Here is a 23,128-nt window from a genome sequence, read left to right as displayed (position 1 = left end):
GATAATCAGTATCGTGCAGATGCATCTGAAGTCAGTCATGTTTCCCAGAAATGGAATTTTTGAGATTGGGTTATAAATGCACATAGTTTCTAGCTCAAGGGAAGGTTGCTTTAGTACAGGTCATTTAGGCAGTGATTGTGTATGGGTGTGTACAGTATGTGTGAAGGAGGCTCTGATCACTTTTTTTTAACCATGAATACATTTTAATGAGAACTGAGTAAATGAATGGTAGTCCTAATTTTGCTTGTCTACATCATGATATACAAGCTGAAAAGCATAATCATAATGCTTATTTGATAGAAATGAAATCAGTGACTGAATTCCAACTCTGGGAAAATAAATGAAGCAAAGAAGGCTTACTTTGATGTTTCTGTTGCATTCTCACAGCATAAGCCATTAATGCTTTTCTAGATTATGTGTATGCTCTCCTTGAAAGTGGTATGCAGAGAAAATGGGATATTCAAAGGCTCACTTTGGACAATTTACATTGTTATTTGGAAAAAGACCGATCAAAATTGCCACAATGTGGATTTCAGATAGACAAGAAGGTGATCTTGGCAATTCCTCATTCAATTCATGTGGATTGTTTTTATCTTGTAGAACTTAAGGATGTGGACAGTTATGTAGAGAAATGAGAATTCCTTTGCTTAATCCTTACCACTCTTGCCTGATGAAGTCAGCAGGTGGGACTTTCCCCTTGATAATAATTGATAATTTTTGAGTGATTGTCCAACACTAGAACTAGATGGGGGGGAGTAATCCTAATAATTCTCTGGTCTCTTTGAGCTTTTGATATCACTGATATATTTTAGGATACCTGCTAGAGTTGGCCCTTGATGGCACAATTTTGTAGTAGCTTCAGCTCTTCCTACTGGGATGTGTCCAGAAATAAGTGCTAGAGAGGCTATTATTCAACATGCAGGTTATTGTTTTGTTGTGTCCCATAGGATTTTATTTTATCACCTGTGCTGCTTAGTATCTGTGTATATTTGAGGAAGGCAGTTTGGACCTATGGATTGAAATGTCATTAATCGTTCCCATCACAATTCTTGATTCTGTTTTCATTCATACAGAAATAAGATAGGATTCTTATTTTGGCTCAACAATCTTATTGCCATGATGTGGCATGTTTTGTTCCTGCTGCTGCATCAGAACCAACCAGTTTTGGAGAAGGAGTCTATGTATGTATTTAGGCATGGAGGAAATGTAAGCTGGAAACCATTGCTTAGCTTCTGCTAACCAATCTCTCTCTGTCTCTCTGTCTCTCTGTCTCTCTGTCTCTCTCTCTCTCTCTCTCTCTCACACACACACACACACACACACACACACACAGACACACCCCAAAGGAAGAGGAAAACAATCTTTCACTAGAGAAAGAATATGATTTCAATGAAAAAAAGGAAAGCTCATCTGTATCCTTTTAGTTCACACAGACCAGTGAATGGGAATTAAATAAAATATACTAGATGCTGTGCTTGGAGTTAAAAGTGCATGGAACATATTAAAGGCTTTGATGTTAGTAAGCACTTTATCCAAAGAGAACTGAATTGGCTACATTTACAGATATTGCTGCACTATTAATCTTGCCAACAATTGCAACAACAACAACAACAACAACAACAACAACAACAACAACAACAACAACAACAAAAACTCTCTGGTTTGTTTTGAATCTTACTCTGTGGAAGCTTCATTACCTTAACATTTCTCTCTGACTTTAACCATACCTTATTTGATGTCTGTCCTCAGCTACCTTTTTTCTCAAGCTTTGCCATCACTTTGAGATAGATTCTAACAAGAAGGTAAAGATAAAACTCCCTGCAGTTTATTGATGGGCAAACTTGGAAAAAAAACCTACGGTACTTTCTTTTTTTATATCTTTCAATCAAAATCTTTAGTCAGAGTTTCCAGGTCTAATATTCGTCATAGTCTGTCTCTATTATTCTGAAGCTAAATCATGATTTTTGAAATGCTTTCATGTAATTTGGTTGCTGAAACCTTATGAAATAGCTAAAATGTTTTGATGCATATGAGTTTAACAATCTCTACCTTGTTTTGGCTGCTCATGTTTCTTTTTTCCAAAATGGCTACTATAAGCAGGTGTCAAGGATCCTAAAGGGTTTTTAACACATTCCAATTTTTACTTGATAAAGATATTTGAAATTTGCCTCACATGTGACCATTAAGACTTAAGCACTTTCTGTTCAGTTGAATTCCCCTCCCCACCTGATCTTAATTTAATTCCTACATCAGGCTTGGCAAGGTCAAGACCAGGAATCCAATGAAAAAGGGACAAATCCAAAGGAAAAGGCAAGAGGCTAAGTGAAGTGGAATCCAGAGTTCATAGCAAGGTAAAGACAGAAAGTTGCTCTCAGCATTTTCTCTCAGGGACTGAGGACAATCAATAAGCCAACTTGAAATTCCACACAATACATAATTGTGGAAGTTCTTCAGCATTGAGTCTTCTGTTGGCTTACTTCTTGGCAAGTCTCTCCACTCTATGGAGTTCTGATCTCTGGTTTGGCTGGACCAAATCTGAGAGGATATCAATAGATGCAGGCAAGGATCCCTGGGAATTTGCTGGGACTATCTCAATCAAAGAGGACTAATTAGTTCCACCACTACTGGAAAAATCCCAACCAAGATTATTGTCTCCAGGTGCCTTTGCCTCTCCATCCTCCTTATCAACCAGGCCATGACAATATATCTCCAAATATAGAGGTTAATGCTGTGACAATGGATGTTCCTGCTCTGACAACTAAGAGAAATTGCAGCCATTTTTATTCTGCTTTCAGCATGCTTTTTCTGCTGTTGAGAAATCAGATGCAGAAGGGGGGATGGGGTGAATGCATGATAATGCAACTCTGTGGGAACTCAAGGATACAGACTGATAATGTTTTGATGGGCTGAGGAGCTGGAGAGGGAACCTGCACTTCAGGCTAATTGGAGAATGTGAATTATGGCTGCTTCCAGGGGTGGGAATTGGACCCTGCCCAGTGGAGACTCCAAGCATCTTGAAGCAACCCTGCCAAAGAAGAGCTCTTCGAAGGCATCTGAGGCTGACTTACAGGCAGGAGCCTCTCAAGAATCATGCTCCCTGGACCCCCAGGGAACCAAGAGATTGGCAGCCACTGAGGATTCTGGGGAATGGAAGTACCTGTCTGCAGTCTGCAGCCAATTAGTAGGGACATTAGTGGAGAGGTTCGAGGGGCTGGAAGTAGGGAACAACTCTCCCACTCCTTGCATGCAAGTGAACACAATGACCAGTGGGATCAATGCAAATTGGTGCCCAAGAGAAGCCCTAGCCCCACTGATGGAGCATGAGCCTGGTGAGAAAGGAGAGTCCCAACCACCTTTCAGCGTGCTTTTTTCTGCTGTTTAGGGATCAGGTGTTGAAGAGGGGATGGGGTGAATGCTTGAGCTCAGCTAGCCACAATAATAATGCAACTCCATGGGAACTCAAGGACACAAACTGATAATGTTTTGGCAGACTGAGGAGCTGGAGAGGGAGCCCATGCTTCAGGCTAATTGGAGAATATGATTTATGACTGCTTCCAGAGGGTGGAAATTGCAACTTGTTACTTTGCATCTGGGGGAAGGGAATTTAGTTTTGGATTCAACTATGTAGTGCTGATACTTTGTTTCCTGAATAAAATGTTCTTTAAGGAAGAATTCTTGCCTTGAAGTTCTTTAATGGGATTCATCTATCGGAACCATGACAATCCTCCTTCAAAATACTAAGCCCTGCATTCTTTGTGTCTCTTACTTCTCCAATTTCCTTGAGATTTGCAGCCTTGGATATGAAACAAATTCTCATCCTTGCCTTACTGTATAAGCCACCATAGACCAAACATGAGCAAGGTATTGAACATTATTTCGTTTTTTAAAACTTTCACTTAAGCCTGAAGAAATTGTATAGATGGTATTAAGTTTCAGTCCTTCAAACCCCAAGTTAGAGCTCTTGGTATTGTACCTTAAATAATGATATGTACTCACTTGGAAATCAGAAATATCAACTTTCCATTTTTTAGCTTTATCATTGTCTGGAATTAGTGTTACATCGTAGTGGCTGTCCGTCCCCACCAAGGGGCAATGAAATGAGTACTCCGCTGGACCATAGATAGTAGAGACATTAAATTTAGCAGGTTCATCTTTAGCATCCCTGTCATCTTGCAGAATATGAACAAAATCTAAAGTGAACCAATTCTTTGAAGAGCTAGTATAGAAGATGTTGGTCATCAAGAATCTAGAGAGGAACAAAACATGGCAACGAATCATTCTGAGATCATCATAGAAGAAGAATCAAAGGCATCAGCAAAGTAAGATTAGATATGGATACACCTGAAACATTTAAAGATAGAAACATTCTGCTCTGGTGGACAAGGATAAAAGGTAGGGCCATATATTCAAAGAAGGTATCAAATAATACAAACATACACACAGAGAGAAAGTGGTATGTGATGAGAGAAATAACTAGATCAGCTTTTAGTCTTATTATTTAAACTGTATGTCCAACAGCCAGTTGATATTTCATTGTTTTGTTTTACTTTTTAATGTTTGTCTAAGAAAAAGTGCTTACTCCCTAGAAAACCATGTGGATGAGAAAAGGAAGAAGCACTAGGTCTCAAAGTGTCCAATAGCACCACTGCTTCTGTTTGACAGTGACAAACAGATTCTAAGGATTTTTTGTCTTTTAAAAATATACTCACATAAAAAATTATAGAAATTTGGATTTGGCTAATTTTCTGAATGAGGTGAGAGCAATCTCTAAAAGAGGTATGCTTATTTTCTTTTGGGGGGGGTAGGAAGAAGAGGCTTTTATTACCTAGAAAAAGGGACGTCTAGATGAACATTGCTACATTCCTTGAAAGACAAAAATATGTACATGTGAGTGTGGCAGCAGGATATCTCCAAATATGTTTCTTTACATCAAGAATTGGATCACAAAAACATGTGGGAAATTAGCTTCTTTTATAGACTTCAGGGTACCTTGGAGATTAATAAAGGACATTGCTAGGCTATTGTAATCTGTCCACTAATACCAAGATGTTAGCACTGATTTTAGTTTTCTCATTTTTTGTTTTTTTGTTTTTGTCATCCTAGCTTATGTTCACTATAATAGCCAGTTCAACCTCAGCCTCAGCTTTTACCTTTGTTTTCATCAGTGATTGGGATAAGAGAAAAAGACAAGATTCAGGTGTTACTCCCCAGCATTTCCAGTTCAGAAATGAAGAAGACAGATGAAAGAAGTCTCCAGTTGAGTCTAAGGCTACCAAATTTAGTTGATTACTAGATGGCAGTTCTTCAGAGCATTGATTTTTTTTCCTGCTTAGATATAGCAAATCTATTTCCTAACCTGAAATCCTGAAAGTTATTGCTATTTAGAGAAATAGCATTAGAGTGAATGTCTAAAGTAGTGTGTGCTGCTTATATTTGTAGAAGTATGAATTACATTTTACAGCTCAACTGTTGCAACATTTACCTTCTTCTGAGCTTTAGGAATATTTGTCTGTTGGAGTTGGAAGCCCATATAATAATTTAAGAAATAATTTAAATATGGAAGAGATTGGCTTGTATAAGTGTGGCTAATTAGGAGGATTTCCGGAATAGCTGAAGGTAAACATGGAGTTACCATCAATATTAATGTTGTAGTGTGGACTGCTTGCAGCTCAGAATTTTTATTATAACTTAACATTTCCATATGCTTTTTTAAAAAAAATCAGACTTCTTGAATTCTATATTTTTTGCAAGTGTTTCATTAGCTAGTCTGCCAGGGGCTGTTCTAGTGGAAAATTTCACTGCTGCATTTTAACATTGCCAAGTGTTGTGGTCTCTTGGCTGTCCTGTTAATAATAGTACTCTGAACCATGTCGCAAAAGATTTACGTTTTTTAATTTAAATTCATTGTCTGTGTTATTCTAGTTATTCATTCCCAAATAGTCTTTATTATTTGTTACAAATTGCTTTCCAGTCATTCCAGTTTGACCTTAATAGAAAACTGTATTTTCCCTACAGTGCTGTACAATTGATTTGTTAAGCCATTAGTTTAGGCAGAATTGAAGATCCAGAATGTGCATGGCCAATTTCAGGTAAAGTAATTCATTCCTCAGAAGGATCATTTTAAAAAAATGAATAAATAAAATCTGGTCCTAGATCCTAGCTGCACTACTATTCTGCATATTCTCACTTAGTAGTTAAACTTTGTGTGTTCGTGTCACTTTGACTCTAAACTGTTGAGATATTGATATTCAGTGAACTTGTTTTTCTTCTTGCAACTTCTACTTTACCAAACCAGGTAACTTCAGGAATTTTTCCGATACAAAGGAGAAGGATTTGTTGGGTTTTGTCTGGGTTTTGTCTGGGTTGCTGTAATTTGTACACTTGTTTCTGCTTGGCTATTTGACTTGGTTGACCAGCAATCAACAGGTAGATAAATGAGAACCTACATGATAGATGCCCTTCATGGATTACTGCCTTGTCGTGGCGAAAGGGCTTGCATAATTCAATGAAGCTATGAGCTATGCCGTGCAGGGCCACCCAAGACGGAAAGGTCATAGCAGAGAGTTCTGACAAAATGTGATCCACTGGAGATGAAAATGGCAACCCACTCCAGTATCTTTGCCATGAAAACCCTATGGACAGTACCAAAAGGCAAAACGATATGACGCTGGAAGATGAGCCCCTCAGGTTGGAAGGTGTCCAATATGCTACTGGGGAAGAGCAGAGGGCTAGTACTAGTAGCACCAGAAAGAATGAAGCGACTGGGCCAAAGCCGAAAGGACGCTCAGCTGTGGATGTGTCTGGTGGTGAAAGGAAAGTCCGATGCTGTAAAGATTTTTTCTCCATAGGAACCTGGAATGTAAGATCCATGAATCAAGGAAAGCTGGATGTGGTCAAACAAGAGATGACAAGACTGAGCATCGACATCTTAGGTATCAGCAAATTAAAATGGACAGGAATGGGTGAATTTAATTCAGATGACCATCAGGTATACTACTGCGGGCCAGAATCCCTTAGAAGAAATGGAGTAGCCTTCATAGTCAATAAAAGAGTAGGAAAAGCAATACTGGGATACAATCCTCAAAATGACAGAATGATCTCAGTTCGAATCCAAGGCAAACCATTCAATATCACAGTAATCCAAGTCTATGCCCCAACCACCAGTGCTGAAGAGGATGAAATTGACCGGTTCTATGAAGCCCTACAGCACCTTATAGAACTAACTCCAAAAAATGATGTCCTTATCATCATGGAGGATTGGAATGCTAAAGCAGGAAGCCAAAAGATAACCGGAATAAAAGGCAAGTTTGGCCTTGGAGTACAAAATGAAGCAGGGCACAGGCTGATAGAATTTTGTCAAGAGAATACGATGGTCATAGCAAACACTCTTTTCCAACAACCCAAGAGACGGCTCTACACATGGACATCACCAGACGGTCAACACAGAAATCAGATTGACTATATGCTCTGCAGCCAAAGATGGAGAAGCTCTATACAGTCAGTAAAAACAAGACCAGGAGCTGACTGTGGCTCAGACCATGAGCTTCTCATTGCAAAGTTTAGGCTTAAACTGAAGAAAGTAGGGAAAAGCACTAGGCCACTCAGGTATGAATTAAATCATATCCCTGTTGAATATACAGTAGAGGTGACAAATAGATTTAAGGAATTAGATCTGATAGACAGTGCCTGAAGAACTCTGGACAGAGGTTCGCAACATTGTACAAAAGGTAGCAGCTGAAACCATCCCAAAGAAAAAGAAATGCAGGAAAGCAAGTCTACAAGCTAGACTTCAGCAGTATGTGGATCGACAACTACCAGAAGTACAGGCAGGATTTCGAAGAGGCAGAGAAATTGCCAACATACGCTGGATCATGGAGAAAGCTAGAGAGTTCCAGAAAAACATCTACTTTTGCTTCATTGACTATGCTAAAGCCTTTGATTGTGTGGATCACAACAAACTGTGGCAAGCTCTTAAAGAGATGGGCGTACCAGACCATCTTATTTGTCTCTTGAGAAACCTATATGTGGGCCAAGAAGCAACAGTGAGAACTGGACACGGAACCACTGATTGGTTCAAAATTGGGAAAGGAGTCCGGCAAGGCTATATACTGTCGTCCTGCCTATTTAACTTATATGCAGAGCACATCATGAGAAAGGCAGGGCTAGATGAATCAAAAGTTGGAATTAAGATTGTCGGAAGAAATATCAACAACCTAAGATATGCAGATGATACCATTCTAATGGCAGAAAGTGAAGAAGAATTAAAGAGCCTCATGTTGCAGGTGAAGAAGGAGAGTGCAAAAGTTGGGTTGAAACTTAACATTAAGAAAACCAAGATCATGGCATCTGGCCCTCTCAATTCCTGGCAAATAGATGGGGAAGAAATGGAGGTAGTGACAGATTTTATTTTCCTGTGCTCCAAGATGGGGACTGTAGCCAAGAAATTAAAAGACGCTTGCTCCTTGGGAGGAAAGCCATGGCAAATCTAGACAGCACACTAAAAAGCAGAGACATAACCCTGTCAACAAAAGTGTGTATAGTCAAGGCTATGGTCTTCCCAGTTGCAATGTATGGCAGTGAAAGTTGGACCATAAGAAAGGCTGAGTGCCAAAGAATTGAGGCCTTTGAACTATGGTGCTGGAGAAGACTCCTGCGAGTCCCTTGGACTACAAGGCGATCAAACCGGTCAGTCCTAGAGGAGATCAACCCTGACTGCTCTTTAGAAGGCCAGATCCTGAAGCTAAAACTCAAATACTTTGGCCACCTAATGAAAAGGAAGGACTCACTGGAGAAGAGCCTAATGCTGGGAAAGATTGAGGGCAATAGAAGAAGGGGACGACAGAGAATGAGGTGGCTGGATGGAGTCACTGAAGCAGTAGGCGTGAGCTTAAATGGACTCCAGAAGATGGTATAGGACAGGAAGGCCTGGAGGAACGTTGTCCATGGGGTCGCAATGGGTCAGACATGACTTCGCAGCTAACAACAACAACAACAACATTATAAATAGGAACAATCTAAGATGAAATAATGTAGCCATACATATCAGTAAAGACACATCTAATAATACATCACTACATAATGAGAAATAATATGAAAAGAGTAAATGAGGCATGTAGAGCTGTAGGATGGAGAAGCAAGTCAGTAGATTTAAATGACAAAATCTGAAAGCAGATAGAAGCTAACGGCCTGGACTGAGAAACAAAATTGCTCGTCTAACACAGGTGAAAGAAGCCTACTGCTGACCTAGCAAAACTTCAGGACTTTTTTTCTTCTTGAACTGGTGACCTATCATTCCATGTTCCCTAAACATTCCAGAAAATCATTTTGCTTTCCAAAGTAGTCTGCTGTTACCTTCAGCGCAGAGGGGGAAAAATCCATATTGAAAAACCCCAAACCCTGCAGGCTTAAGGAATACATTTCACAGTAATTTGGAGTCTACCACATATATGTATATGTATATGTATATGTATATGTATATGTGTATATATAGTATAGATAGATAGATAGATAGATAGATAGATAGATAGATAGATAGATAGATAGATAGATAGATAGATATAGATATATAGATATATAGATATAGATATATATAGATATATCTATATATCTATTAATCTATATATCTATATATCTATATATCTATCTCTATCTCTATATCTATCTATCTATCTATCTATCTATCTATCTATCTATCTATCTATCTATCTATCTATGAAAAAAATAATGAACCTTATTTGCAATGTGATTCTCTTGTTTTACAACATCCTTCCAAACTACCTTATTTCCAGGAACTTGATTCCAATCTTTTCATTCTCAAAGTTGGTGTATTTTAATGACAACCTAATAGGAAAAAAAAGAAATGTTAACAGTTTATTTTCAAATACCGTATAATGAGCCAGTAAATATAGGGAAACACTACAGAGGGATGTATTTTAGTAATAGCATATATAGTGAATATATACCGTACTATATACTGATAGTAAATATAGGGAAATAATACATAGAAGCCTCCAAATAGGAGAATCTCTTCTTTGCTTGGCAAACAAAAGTGGAAAAGTTATCAATTGAACTAGATTCTACAATGATACTTAAGAATTCATTTGACTACAAGTATGCCAAAGGCTTCCTGGAATGAGCTCGTACAATTAAAGAATTGTCTCATAGAATGAGAATAAAGAATAAAAATTACAGCATGACAGAATGGAGTATACATGGAAAAGTATCATACATAACTGTTTTCGAAATGAAAGAAAGGAATATAAAAGAAGACCTAGTCATATGGTTTGTATTTTAACTTGTATATAAGTTTAAAAAAGTGTTTCCCACAGTTAGGCATTTTCTAGTCATCAGGCCTTCACTAACAGCAGATTAGCTGAGTTTGTAGTTCTATAAAAAAGAGTGTTGGTCCATCAGCTTGTGCATGTCTGCTCAAAATTATTTTCCAGATGTAATAGTTCAGCAGAAAACATGCATAGGTGCAGAAGCTTCCAGGGTTCACCAAAATGTTGAAAGAAGTACTGCCCAGCTTCTTCAAGCATGCATGTGTCATCATGATGCACGTGTAAAAAGAATTTTAGATTGGGTGTACAACTTTTGTCAACTGTTCCCTCTTGACTACAACTGTAGAGATGCTGCTGTAGAAAATGCCTTCAGTTAAATGTCTATAGGATTGTATCCCTAGTAATTTACAAAATAAAGTGAATGTAAAAATGATCAAAGCCTGGGATTGTAAGAAAATTTGTTTTAAAATGTAAAAAGCACAAAAAGGAACTGCACCATTTCATAATTACCTTGTTAATACAGTCAATCTTAATCTGAACTCTTATGGATTTTTGTATTTTGGCTATGCTATCTGTGATTAAAAGAGTGATAACCTGCTTGCTTAATTTACTATTAAAGAGGATCGGTGCTGAAATAATATTTTAATCCTGCTCACGTTGCATTGGTGTCTGAACAAACAGATGAACTAGTGTTCACACCATGAAACAGAAATGTCGAATTCATTAGATTCATGTGAATGGTGGTGTTGACTGTAAGAGTGAAATTAGTTGCATAAAAAAGGATGCACGTGGTGTTGGTCCCATTGGTAACATTCAGGGGGCGATATAAGTCAATTTCTTCACTTTCAACAGACATTAATTGTCGCTTATTATGGTGCATTATATCATGTCTCACAAGTACCTGGAAGAGAAAACATATGAAACATATGGTTTATTTCAGCAGAAAACATAACCTGGAGATCAAATGCCATCGTTAGCCTCATTATTTATAACAACAATCCAGAAAGGTTGAGAATGGACAAGCACATTAGTGAATGTTGCTTGCTGAGGCTCCCTATTAATCAGAATGAGTTATGACATTATCATGGAAATAACACCAATTATGATGCATATGAAGTCATTTATTCCCCTGCCTCCTGGATGCCCAGATGCCAGGAGGGTCTCCCTGCACACTAGGCTAGGGGCACTCCTGAGAAGTCTTTCTCCTGCAATCGCAGCAAAAATATGTGCCTGCATTTTGATTCTGAACATTAGCTTCTTTGGAAGACTTTTATCTTTGGCTTTTACAGAAAACAAAAGTTTGAGTTAATGGGCTGTCACAGATGTTGGGGAAAATCACCACAATTGGCATACCTTCCTCTAACCAAGCTAGAAACAGAAGAATGTGGCTTAGGTGAACCGACATCAACACTGCATCGAGCTGGATTAGTTTTTTCTATTTCACAGTATTATTGAATGATCAGAATATTGCAAAGCATCACAAGGAAAGGGAAATAGAGAGAAAGGAAACAAACTTTAAATTGCTCAAGATCTTTGTATGGGAAATGAAAACTGTACTGGATAATAGTAACAGAGACCTAAAGAGAGCAGTAGCCATAGCCATAGCACTTAGATTTATATATCATTTCATAGTGCTTTACAATCCTTTCTAAGTGTTTACAGAATCAGCGTATAAACCCCAACAATCTGGGTTCTCATTTTATCAACCTCAGAAGGATGGAAGGCTGAGCCAGTCAGAATCAAACTCCTGGCAGTGAACAGAGTTAGCCTGCAATATTGAAGTCTAACTACTGCACCACTGTGGCTTTTTATAAGAGAGAGCGGTATATTCACCATTACAGGCATCCAGTAGCGCAGCATCTTCAGTTATGTTATTGATCTATGTTGCTCTTAGAAAATTAATTCTTGTATGGATGCACCAAGAACTAAAAGACAATTGTTTAGCTCCCCTCACTCAGGAAGTTCTTTTCATCTTCATATAATTTAACAAAATATCATTAATTCTTTGCTGACACAATCCAATCAACCAACCAACCAATAATATGGCGTGGACATCACCACAAGACTTCATACAATTTTGGAAAGCTAATTCCAGCAAAACAGTGCTAGAATAGAAATTGAGTTCAGTCTTTGCAGCTTAAGGTTATAATACCTTGCTCTAGCACTCAACGTTCTGCTTCATTTTTTCTCTGCTTCCTGCCTAAAGCTACAGTTCCGTGGCTGGCAGTATATATCATAATTAGCCACTATAGAAGATGGGTGTTAATTTAGAATGATAAGTAAGACCAGTGATTAACAGTGAATTATGAACTAGACCTTCGTGGCTCATTTAAAATATTTGGACACATCACTATATGTCAGACATGTCAAACACAAGGCCCGGGGGCCAGATCCGGCCCGTGAAGTGGTTTCATGTGGCCCACGAAGCCATCCTGGAAACAGTGAGGGAATGGCCCCCGCTGCCTTGGCTCTGGCCCAGGCCAGCCAGGAGCCAATGTAAAATTTTCTGGTGGTCATCTATACTGAAATACATTCAGTCTTAGCTCCACAAGGCCATCTGGAAACAGTGAGGGACCGGCCCCTGCCGCATCGGCCCCGCCACCTGGGTGCACGCTAGAGAGGTATCATCCTTTGTGAGGAATGAAGAAAAGCACCATCGCCTGGAAGTGGCCAGCACATGGCCCTGCCTACTTCGGGCAGGCTAGGCGCTGGGCAGCATTGTGCTTCTCTTTAGATTTATGCAACCCAGCTCAGCCTCTCGGCGCTGTAAGAAGAGGGTCATGTGCTGGTACATTTCTGCATTCCTCATGAAGGATAACACTTCCCCAGCTGCGTTTCTTTCCTGTTTTTCTCCCTCCCTCATCTCAAATATTTTCCCATCGCTCTGTTCGAAGGAAGGAAGGAAGGAAGGAAGGAAGGAAGGAAGGAAGGAAGGAAGGAAGGAAGGAAGGAAGGAGAGGGAGGGTCTGAGGGAAGTCCTGCCTTAGTCCTTCCCTGCTCCCCTTTCACCATCCCCTTGCCCCCTCCTCCTGGCCTAACCTGGGTGGTCTCCCATCCTATTGCTAAGGAAGCTTTGGAAACAAAGCCAGGTCTCCTCACATGGAGAGGAAGTGGGCCTCCCTCTTGACGTTGCCCTCATACCCATCATGAGCAACCTGGCTAAGGAGAGCAAGCACAGCAGCTGGGCACCCCCTTGGGGAAGTGGGGGTGGGCTTAGTGCTGCAGGTGCTTGAGGGCTAGGCTGGGCATTTGACCTCCGCATCATCATCCCCCCCCTCCCCCCCCTCCCCCCCCCGCATGGCCTGAGAGGAACAGTGAGGCTCCTCCAGTGGACCATTCCTCGGCACTTGCCCCAGTCCCATCTCCTTCTGCCAGAGACCCTCAGATTTGTCCCACTCCTGCCCAGGCCCCCATAGACACCATTGACGCAAACAATGTAGAGCTGGCCATGCCCACCCAGTAGGTGACACACACTCCAGCCACGCCCAACCAGTAGGCCACGCCCACCCTGGCCACACCCACCCGGCCCCTCAAGGGTAACCACAATGCTGATGCGGCCCTCAATGAAATTGAGTTTGACACCCCTGCTATATGTGAATACAGCCTGTATACTATTGAATATTTAAGGTACTCCCTGAACCAGTCAAACCACATATAGCAGGTAATTCTGAAGTAATGCTCCCTTCCCTCTCTTTTTGGGAAAGCCTTTTTTTTTAACAGGGGGAGTTCATTGCCTGATCAAAATTGCATGGCGGGGAAGCAAGGACATGTTTCTAGCCCTGTTCCACACCCCCAGTATTACTTTTACTCCTTTGCTTGAAGATCTTTAGAAATTGCCATTCTTCTACTTCTAGTGGCAGTGACTATAGGTAGTTCTCAACCTAGAGCACTTTGTTTAGTGACCATTCAAAGTTACAATGGCGCTGGAAAAAGTGACTTATGAACATTTTTCACACTTAAGACCATTGCAGCATAGACATGGTCATGCCCTCCGGGTGAGGTTCAAGGTGTTAGTGATGACTTACAAAGCCCTACATGGCATGGGTCCGGATTACCTACGGCAACACTTGCGGCCGGCGTCAACTTCCCTCCGTCCAGTGCACTCCCACAGAGAGGGCCTCCTCAGGGTGCCTCCGATCAAAGAATGTCGATTGGTGGCCCCCAGGGGAAGAGCGTTCTCTGTGGGCGCGCCAGACCTATGGAACCGCTTGCCGGTTGAGCTCCGGATGGCCCCCGTCCTTCGCTCCTTCCGGCGTGATCTAAAAACGCATCTATTTGAGCAGTCTGACCTGGTCTGATGGGTTAGGGTTGGGGTTTTAAATACATCTTAATTATTGTTTTAACTTTGGGCATTTATTTAATCGCTTTTAACTTTTGTATCTTGTTTTTGTATTTATTGCCCTGTACACCGCTCTGAGTCCTTCGGGAGAAGGGCGGTATAAAAATATAATAAATAATAATAATAATAATGTGATATCATATTTATGATGGTTGCAGTGCTCTGGGATACTGTGATAGCCTTTTGCAACCCTCTGACCAGCAAAATCAATGGGGAAACCAAATCCTGTCACTGATTTCATAACTGTAATGATTCATTTAACAACTGTGGCAAGCAAGATCATAAAAAGGAGCAAAATTCACTTAATAAATTTCACACTTAACAAAAAAAATCCTGGTTGTGAGTCGAAGAATACCTGTACTTTAGCTGATAACAAAGAGAGGAGAGGAGAGGAGAGGAGAGGAGAGGAGAGGAGAGGAGAGGAGAGGAGAGGAGAGGAGAGGAGAGGAGAGGAAGTTGGACTGGATTTATCAATGCATGAGGAAATCCTAGAGCTGCAGGCTAGATGAGAAACTGAAAAATCTTCCAGGAATAAGGTTGTGGCACATACCATTTCCAGGTTGCCAAGAAAACCAAATGATGTACTTCTATGTCGTAACCAGGAACTGAATTTTCCTGTACTTGGGTTGGCTCTCTGATTCAGTTTTATTAGAATTGTTATTCAATATTTGACTTTCAACTACTTCAAGAAACATCCAGTAATTGTCTCCAATGGGAACCTACTTCAAAATTACTGGAAGTTAGGAAACAAAGCCTGCTATGTTTCTCCTACAAGGTCATTAGCAGCTCTTTCCCAGGACATGTATGATAAGATGCTTTGACCATGATGGTATTGGTTCTCAAAGCCTGGAGGTTTCCTATATGGAGAACATTATTTCACAAAGTTAGACATTCCTAAATCAACACTTAAGTAGTACTGATTAGTTCTCATCATCTTTAATCCCGTGTTTATGAACAGCAATTTTCAGTTTACAAAAATGAAGCAAACAGTGAAGACCAAAGCATGGTGTAAAGTAATCAAACCTTAATCTTCTTTCTGTGCTGTTTGATTTCTCAGCTTCTCAAGCAAACCTTTGATTAATGAGAAATGTTGATAGAAATCCTGAATAGAAAAGGCTCAAGCCCCATTGAAGTGAACTGAATGTGTGCATAATTATGGGCTTTGGACTACAACTTTTATGTTTTCACCAACGAAAAGAGAAGCATGATTTTCATAAATTGGGTCATTGTTATGCTGGCTTTTGATGACAGCAGGATTATCAAAAAGTGTTATTGGGAGCCACTATAAATATGTGGAATTAATGGAATCAGATAGGACTGTGAGCAAATGCAGGGAGAAATATTGTGGGATGTGGGATATATCAACTGTGGGAATGATTTAAATCATATCTGGAAGAAGTTTAATTCATAATCTACGGTCCTGATTTTGATTAACCATGGAAGTCTTGAGGAAAGACAGGAAAACACCTTTTAAAAAAATAAGATTTATTTGCAGATCTGCCCAAAAACCAACATAGTCATATACACTTCCAGTATTACTTTTGAGAATTATTATTCTGCACGGGCATGAAAAAGATATTACAGCCTGCAATCTTATGAAAGGATGGAAAATTTGTTTATGATTTTTTTTCTGAATTAAAAATGTAGCTGTAATACAGTGACTACTTTTCCTATTTAGATAATATTAATTATCAACAGCACAAAGGAAATTCTTTTAGCTTTTTAAATGCATGCAACACATTTACGTTCATTCATTTCTGATGCTTTACCCAACTTAAGTGCATTCTAGAACTAAAACTATGAGACAATTACTATGGTAACTGAGGAAGATGGAAGTGCACTAGCTTAGGGAAGGTTGGTGTCAATGTGAGAGATGCTCAAATTGCAAAATGCAGTTATTGATACATCAGAAACTGCAAGAAGCAAATGGAATAAGGGCCAAAGTTACAACTTCTTTAATCCATCAAAGGATGTATCTTTTCAGGCTCAGGGACTATTTGGCCCACAAGCATTTAATAAATCCAGCCTCAGCACATAAAGAAAAGTTTCTCTTACTTGGATCCATAAAATATGGATAACAATCCCAGTATACTCTGCATACAATTTCTGAGTATAGTTTAAAATTTCACAGGAATATAATGACACATACAGCAATGGAATATCTGTATCATAGGACGAAAATGTGGAATTGTTTTGAACTTTCAGAAAAGTGCTCTGGACTAAAAAAATAGTATTAAATATTTTTACAATGATAACAAAGTATTTCTTTCAGGTCTGTTGGAGGGGTATTTCCATCAAGCAATTCATTAAAACAGAGTTAAGCATTAGTTCTTAATACTTATTTAGTAAAAATTGAGAGGAAACAACTTGCAAAGATTGATGTGGAAATTAAGATGTCTGTGGTTGGAAGGTAACAAGTCTAATGCCATTGATTCTTCCATACCTCATTACCTACTGACCAGGAGGAAGCAGTAATGATTAAATAGAAAGTTAAGGACTTCAACTCTGTCCGTTTTTTTTTTTATTGCTCTGCTGACTCTTCATTTAAGAGATGATAATCTGAGGTCAAGTCTTTCTACTTTTCATACAGAATAGAATACAGAATGACTTGGAAGGGATCTTGGAGGTCTTCTAGTCAGTGCACAAATAGGAGACCTACAGGAGCACATATTCTTGGATTTTTTTAGCTGCTAGGCTTTGTTTATTCTTATATTATTTATAAATAAATATCTTTTCTGTTATAATTATACAACCTGCCTCACTAATCATTGCTCAGGTTAGATTCTCACCCTCAAGAATGCTCATAGCACGCAAGGAACACTATAAATTCCAATTGCTTGAAAATTTAAATCAGTAAAATCATAGGCATTCTTCAGCTGCATGCCTATATAGTAAAATAAAGTCCAGCTGAATTCTTAAGGACTTGGTCAAGTTAGGCATAGAATAGCACTGAATGAACATGTAGTATGTCCTTCAATATTTATGTCTTGAACAAGGGATAGAAATGTTAATGCTTATCTATGCTTCCAGAAAAGTAGCCTTTTGTCCTCTTAAAATCAATACACCATACTTCTATATCAAAAAGTCAACATATAGAAAATAAATAATTGAAGATCAATATCTAGCTTCAAAAACCCACCTGTGGTTAAAAATTCATTCTACAAGCAGATTCTGTAGAAGATTCAGTTGGAAGTAAATATACATATTTTTACAAAAAGGAATGCGAACAGTATCACAGTGTGTAGGGCCTGGCATTTAGGCATAAAGGAGAGGAACTTTAGTCCAAGGAAATGAAATCTCAGAAATAAACGCAGATCAGGCAACCAGGTGGATGCTGCAGAGTGTCAGATTAGTTACTATTCACAAGAAGACTAGAGTAAATGGAGGTAAGAGAGGCTGCATTTGCAGGCACACAGCAGGTGCTGTATTTTCAAAACAGGATTTACCTCAACATGTTGAAATTGGTATGGCTGCTTTGGCTTTTCACAGAGATGAAATGAAACTTTTAAGAAAAGTAGCACTTCTTGAAAATGCACTCACTCACATTCATGAGTGACTTTGATCACAGCAGGCTATAAGCCATTAGAAGGCTTTGCTGGCTGGAATTGTGACTTACACATACACTAAATGGGCACCATCTAAAGCTGCAAAACAAAAGCAGCCACCGAAAGATATGAATGCAAATTTGTTTTGGAAGATGATCACAGGAAGGTGTTGCCTATCCATTACAATGAATAAACTGCTCCTTGCGTTATTAAAAGTTGCATTAGAAGCTGATCCTGAAAAATGGGCAGGTTTGACTCCCTTCTTTTCAATAGCATGACAAAATAGCATGATTGTTAGGAAGTTCCAAGCTGGGATTACAGAGGAATAGGCCATTTCAAAGTCCTTTAAAATCCTTATTTTTCTTTAACTTGAATGCAATTCATCCCATTTCTGCATTAGTTTGCAAATTTTTGCTAAAGAAAGTCACCTTTCTTTTAGTGCAGCTGACTTGAACAATCATTTAGTCATTTTTGCCAAATGTCCAAACAAAAATTCTGGGAGAACTGTCACAATATGAATGGCATCAGCTCTGGAAATTTGGAGAGAAAAATGATACATTCCAGGTAATGAGCACAAACTAGGTTTTCCAAGTTGGCAGAGATGCACAAATTCAAATTATATGTAGCTTTTGAATCAGTCTTGATTCCTGGCAACAGTCTGGAGAATTCTATACAGTTATTTTTGTTGTTGTTGTTTTGCAACATTTTGGAGGTGGTTTGTCTTTCCTTCTCATTTTGGTTGAGAGAGAGAGTGATTGGCCAAATTGTAGAGATAGCTTCATGCCTAAGGTAGGACTAAAACTCATAGTCTCCTGCTTTCTAACCTGGTGCATTTAACTACCATACTACACTGTTAACTCTTAGGTGATTACTAGATGACAACAGGGAGGTTTCTATTTTTTCCTGCTGCCATCTAAAGTCATCTAGAGTTTTTCAACCTAGCTCCAGAAGCCTTCATGTTTTCTATGAACTATCTGTTTACGCTAATTTATAAAAGTACAGGACAAATGTCACTTAAAGAAAATGAATTTATTCTAAAGTTAAAGAAATGACAACTTCTCTGTTGGGAAAAAAGTTTTAAGGCAGAAATAATTGTTTTAGATATCATACTTTATTAACCTATAGATAATAATAACAAGCTAGTAACTTCCACTCTTCCTTTCATCTTGTGTCTTGCCAAGACACTGTTAACCTTCTTAATAGTGACATATATTTAGCTTCAAGTACCTCGAAACAGTTCAGCTGTAATGATTCTAAAGTGTTCTTTGCATTATAAGGAGGAATCTAGCTGATCTAGCTAGCAAATAATTAAGTGCATTTTTACAGCTACATGCTACCATTTAGTTTTTTTTAAAATGCAAATCAGTGCTCAGAGAAGGAAACAAAAAGGAAAGGTGTGAGAGAACCAAGGACTTGCAGACAGGTAATTACATGAGTATCTTTGAGGGCTACAAATGACCTTTTTGTTTTTGAGATTATAAGGTTGCACAGACCTAATGATTAACAAGGGAAATTTTGCTTGCATCGCCAATGTAAGCTAAAATATGCAGTGGAAATATGGAATGTTCTTGAATGGGGTAGGAAGAGCTTGTACCAAGACAAAGATCAGATAACAGGGGCCTGAGCCCAGGCCAAGGAAGTAACATGAGAAAACATCTCAGACAAGCCCCTCCCATGAAATGAAATGGAGGGAGGGGGGAAGCACATTCAGATTTACAAGACTATTATTGTAGCTGTTGCGGTAAATGTAGTCCTGAGCTATTTATCATTGGTCTTATAGTCTGGTCTATATTGTAGGGCTGACAAATGTAACTTCCCTAAGTTGTATAAAATTGGCTTTGTAGATTTCAATACTTGTGGTGCTCCAGCTAAGATCCTGACCCTCTCCCTTGAAAAAGATTGGAGAAATAATTGTCTCTGCATTGTGTTGTATTTTCTTAGGCCTTCCTAACTCTTTGTTTAAATAAACAGATAAGTTTTTATCAATGGTGTCCACAGGACAGAAGCCAAAAATGGATCATGTCATGTGTTCATGTGATCATCGTGAATCATGTGATGAAACCTCTACCTCTTTTAGGATGTGCCCCATGACACTGCATGCACTTGGAAAAGGCCTGTGCTTCCTTGCATCATTTTGACAAATGTGATGGACTGAGCAGGTGCCCTTGATTATTTCAGTTTATGAAAATATGTACTGGTATTTCCCAATTAATTAGGGTGTTATTTCAGAGTAGAGTAAAACACATCTTCCCTTCCTTGTTTTCTTGTGAAATCCAGTGGTTCTCTTAGAACAAGGGTAGGCAACCTTGGCTCTTTTATGACTCGTGGACTTCAACTCCCAGAATTCCTGGCTGGCTCAGGAATTCTGGGAGTTGGCTTCTGGTTTGCATGCGCAGCGCCAGCGGACATGTGAGAAGAACCTTCTCCCCGCCATCCAATCTTTCTTCCTTGGAGGACCCTGAAAAGATTCAAAAGTTGCCCTGGAGGGGCAATCACCATGAGGAGACCCTCCCTGTAATTGCGGAAGGGCGGAAGCCCTCTGTTTGATCCAGAGCAGCTCCTCTGGCCTGAAGAAGAAGAGATCGCCCATTAATATGGCCGATCATTAAGCCGTTCTCTGCCGAAAGCCAAAAGCACCATCAAGCACAACAAAGCAATCTGGAGGATCTGGGTGAGATATTACCTTTCTTACTCCCCCAACTATTTTCCTGTGGGACTTTCCTGAAACTTGTCTTCCCCCCTCTTGAAAGAACGGCGACTACTTACTTAGGGAATTAAAATCTTAAAGCCTTAAAAAAAGGAAATTATTAACTGAATAATTAAGCAATCTTATTTGTAGTTTTGGAACTCTTGGGCTATTAAAAAAATCCTTATTTTTACGGGAACCTACTATCCTATCTACAATTAAAAAAAACAACAGAAGCTGAAGAAAGCAACACTAAGATGGAGGACGCCAGAGGCTTTCAAATACAGTACATTGAGAATCTAGCCAACCAAACAATAACTAAAACACCAGACATGACCTCTTACCTGAGCCAGATGGAACTGGAAGAAGAAGAAGATCAGATTGAACTAATGACAACTATACTACACCAAACATTGAGAATTGATTTATTTAAGCAACAATTTAATGATTATAAAGGGGATAATTCTTTTGAAAAACTGACAATTAGATGGTTTCCCTGGACTCAAACAATATGTGTAAGAAGAAAGGGAGACGCATTTGAGAATTTAAAGGCACTGATATGGAAGCCTGTTTGGCACAAAAAGAAGGCTAGAGTTAGATTTTTAAAAATGGGGTGTTTTTTTTCCTACTTGCTGGGATTTCTAATGACAGAGCTTAACGTTTTCTTTAAATGGACCAAGGGAAGTCTTCAAAATTAGTGCAGGTTCGCATCCCACCAGGCTCAAGGTTGACTCAGCCTTCCATCCTTCCGAGGTAGGTAAAATGAGGACCCAGATTGTTGGGGGCAATAAGCTGACTTTGTAATAATGCCGCTTGGGGTGTGTGTGAAAGCCCTAATAAGCAGGCATATACATAGAATGAAGGCTACTGCTAAGCTTGTAAGCCGCCCTGAGTCTTCGGAGAAGGGCGGGATATAAATGGAATTAAAATAAATAAAATAAATAAAATAAAAGATATAAATTGATTTTAGATTTAGATTTTAGATTTCTAAGGGAAAGGAAAAGTAGCTATTTGAACACAACCTTGAATTATATCATAGAATTTGGAATGATATAACAAAAGATTTGTTTTCAATAATTGATGAACTATTAAGATGATGAATAGAATATATTTGTATAAAATAAGAATGCACTGAAATGAACAATGTTTGTATTTTAGACAAGATAATTATTATATAATCAAATAGGGGAAATGTGGGTTACCCGAAAATTAAGTTTTCTAGATACTTTAGGCTATTTTGGAACACTGTATTGCAATTACGGTAGGTAAAATTTAAAACAGGACATGGATATGTATAAGTGAAAATATATTGAAAATTGTTCTAATTGATTGTGTCATAATTAGAAATGTATGGATTTGATTATATTATCATAATTAAGGGAACTGGAGAGGGAACTCTTGTTGATGTAACCTGAGCTGATTACAAAAGATTTTGTTATTTGTTATTGTTAACTTTTGATCACCCAACCACCACATTGCTTCAAAAATATTTGGATGTAAAATTAGAAAATTAATAAAACCTGTTTTTAAAAAAAGGAATTCTGGGAGTTGAAGTCCATGAGTCATAAAAGAACCAAGGTTGCCTACCCCTGTCTTAGAAGTTCAAGTACTGCTATGAGTTTGCACTTTGCAGAAGGCTGCATACTATTTAATTTTTAATAATAATAATAATAATAATAATAATAATAATAACAATAACAATAACAATAACAATAACAACAATAACAATAAAGTTGGAAGGGACCTTGGAGGTCATCTAGTCCAACCCCCTGCTCAGGCAGGAAACCCTATACCATTTCAGACAAATGGCTCTCCAATCTCTTCTTAAAAACTTCTAGCGTTGGAACATTCACAGCTCCTGGGGGCGGGTTGTTCCACTGATTTGTTTTACTCAAATAATGTAAAAATAGTCTAGTGCAGGGATGTCAAACTCGCAACATCACGTGATGTGTCGCGACATATCATGACTTTTTTTTCATTGCCAGCAATGGGGTGGATGCAGTTTCGGCATGATGCATCCGGCCCGCAGGCTGGCAGTTTGACACCCCTGGTCTAGTGAGACAGGAAGCTTTATATTTTGAAAAACAGTTCCACAACATAAAGACGTTCTCCAGCCACTGGTGGCAGGTGGTATAATGGGTAGCAGGTGCAGATGACTATACTTAGGTCTTGACATACAATAATGCAACTTACATTTTTTGCATCAGACAGCAATCACATAATCACGTCATTTAATCAATGACATCATGATGCATTTGTAATCACTTTATAACCATGA

The 23,128-nt window shown here is 38.9% G+C and overlaps 1 protein-coding gene across 1 annotated transcript in view; it reads right to left on the bottom strand.

Moving 5' to 3' along the window:
- The window catches only part of LOC308670446 (V-type proton ATPase subunit S1-like), a gene marked incomplete at its 5' end in the record, with an annotated part of 76,157 nt that overhangs the window by 923 nt on the left and 52,106 nt on the right, over positions 1-23,128 (bottom strand). Inside the window, 3 exons of the mRNA XM_081331948.1 lie at positions 3,997-4,246; positions 9,778-9,840; positions 10,937-11,181. Coding sequence (XP_081188074.1) covers positions 3,997-4,246; positions 9,778-9,840; positions 10,937-11,181 — 558 coding nt within the window. The remainder of the gene's footprint in view (positions 1-3,996; positions 4,247-9,777; positions 9,841-10,936; positions 11,182-23,128) is intronic.

This window comes from Vipera berus (genome assembly GCF_964194415.1).
Source record: "Vipera berus genome assembly, chromosome: 6".
NCBI classification, from domain to species: Eukaryota; Metazoa; Chordata; class Lepidosauria; order Squamata; family Viperidae; genus Vipera; species Vipera berus.
Note: the sequence above shows the minus strand (reverse complement) of the source record. Positions and strands in the feature narration are given on the sequence as shown.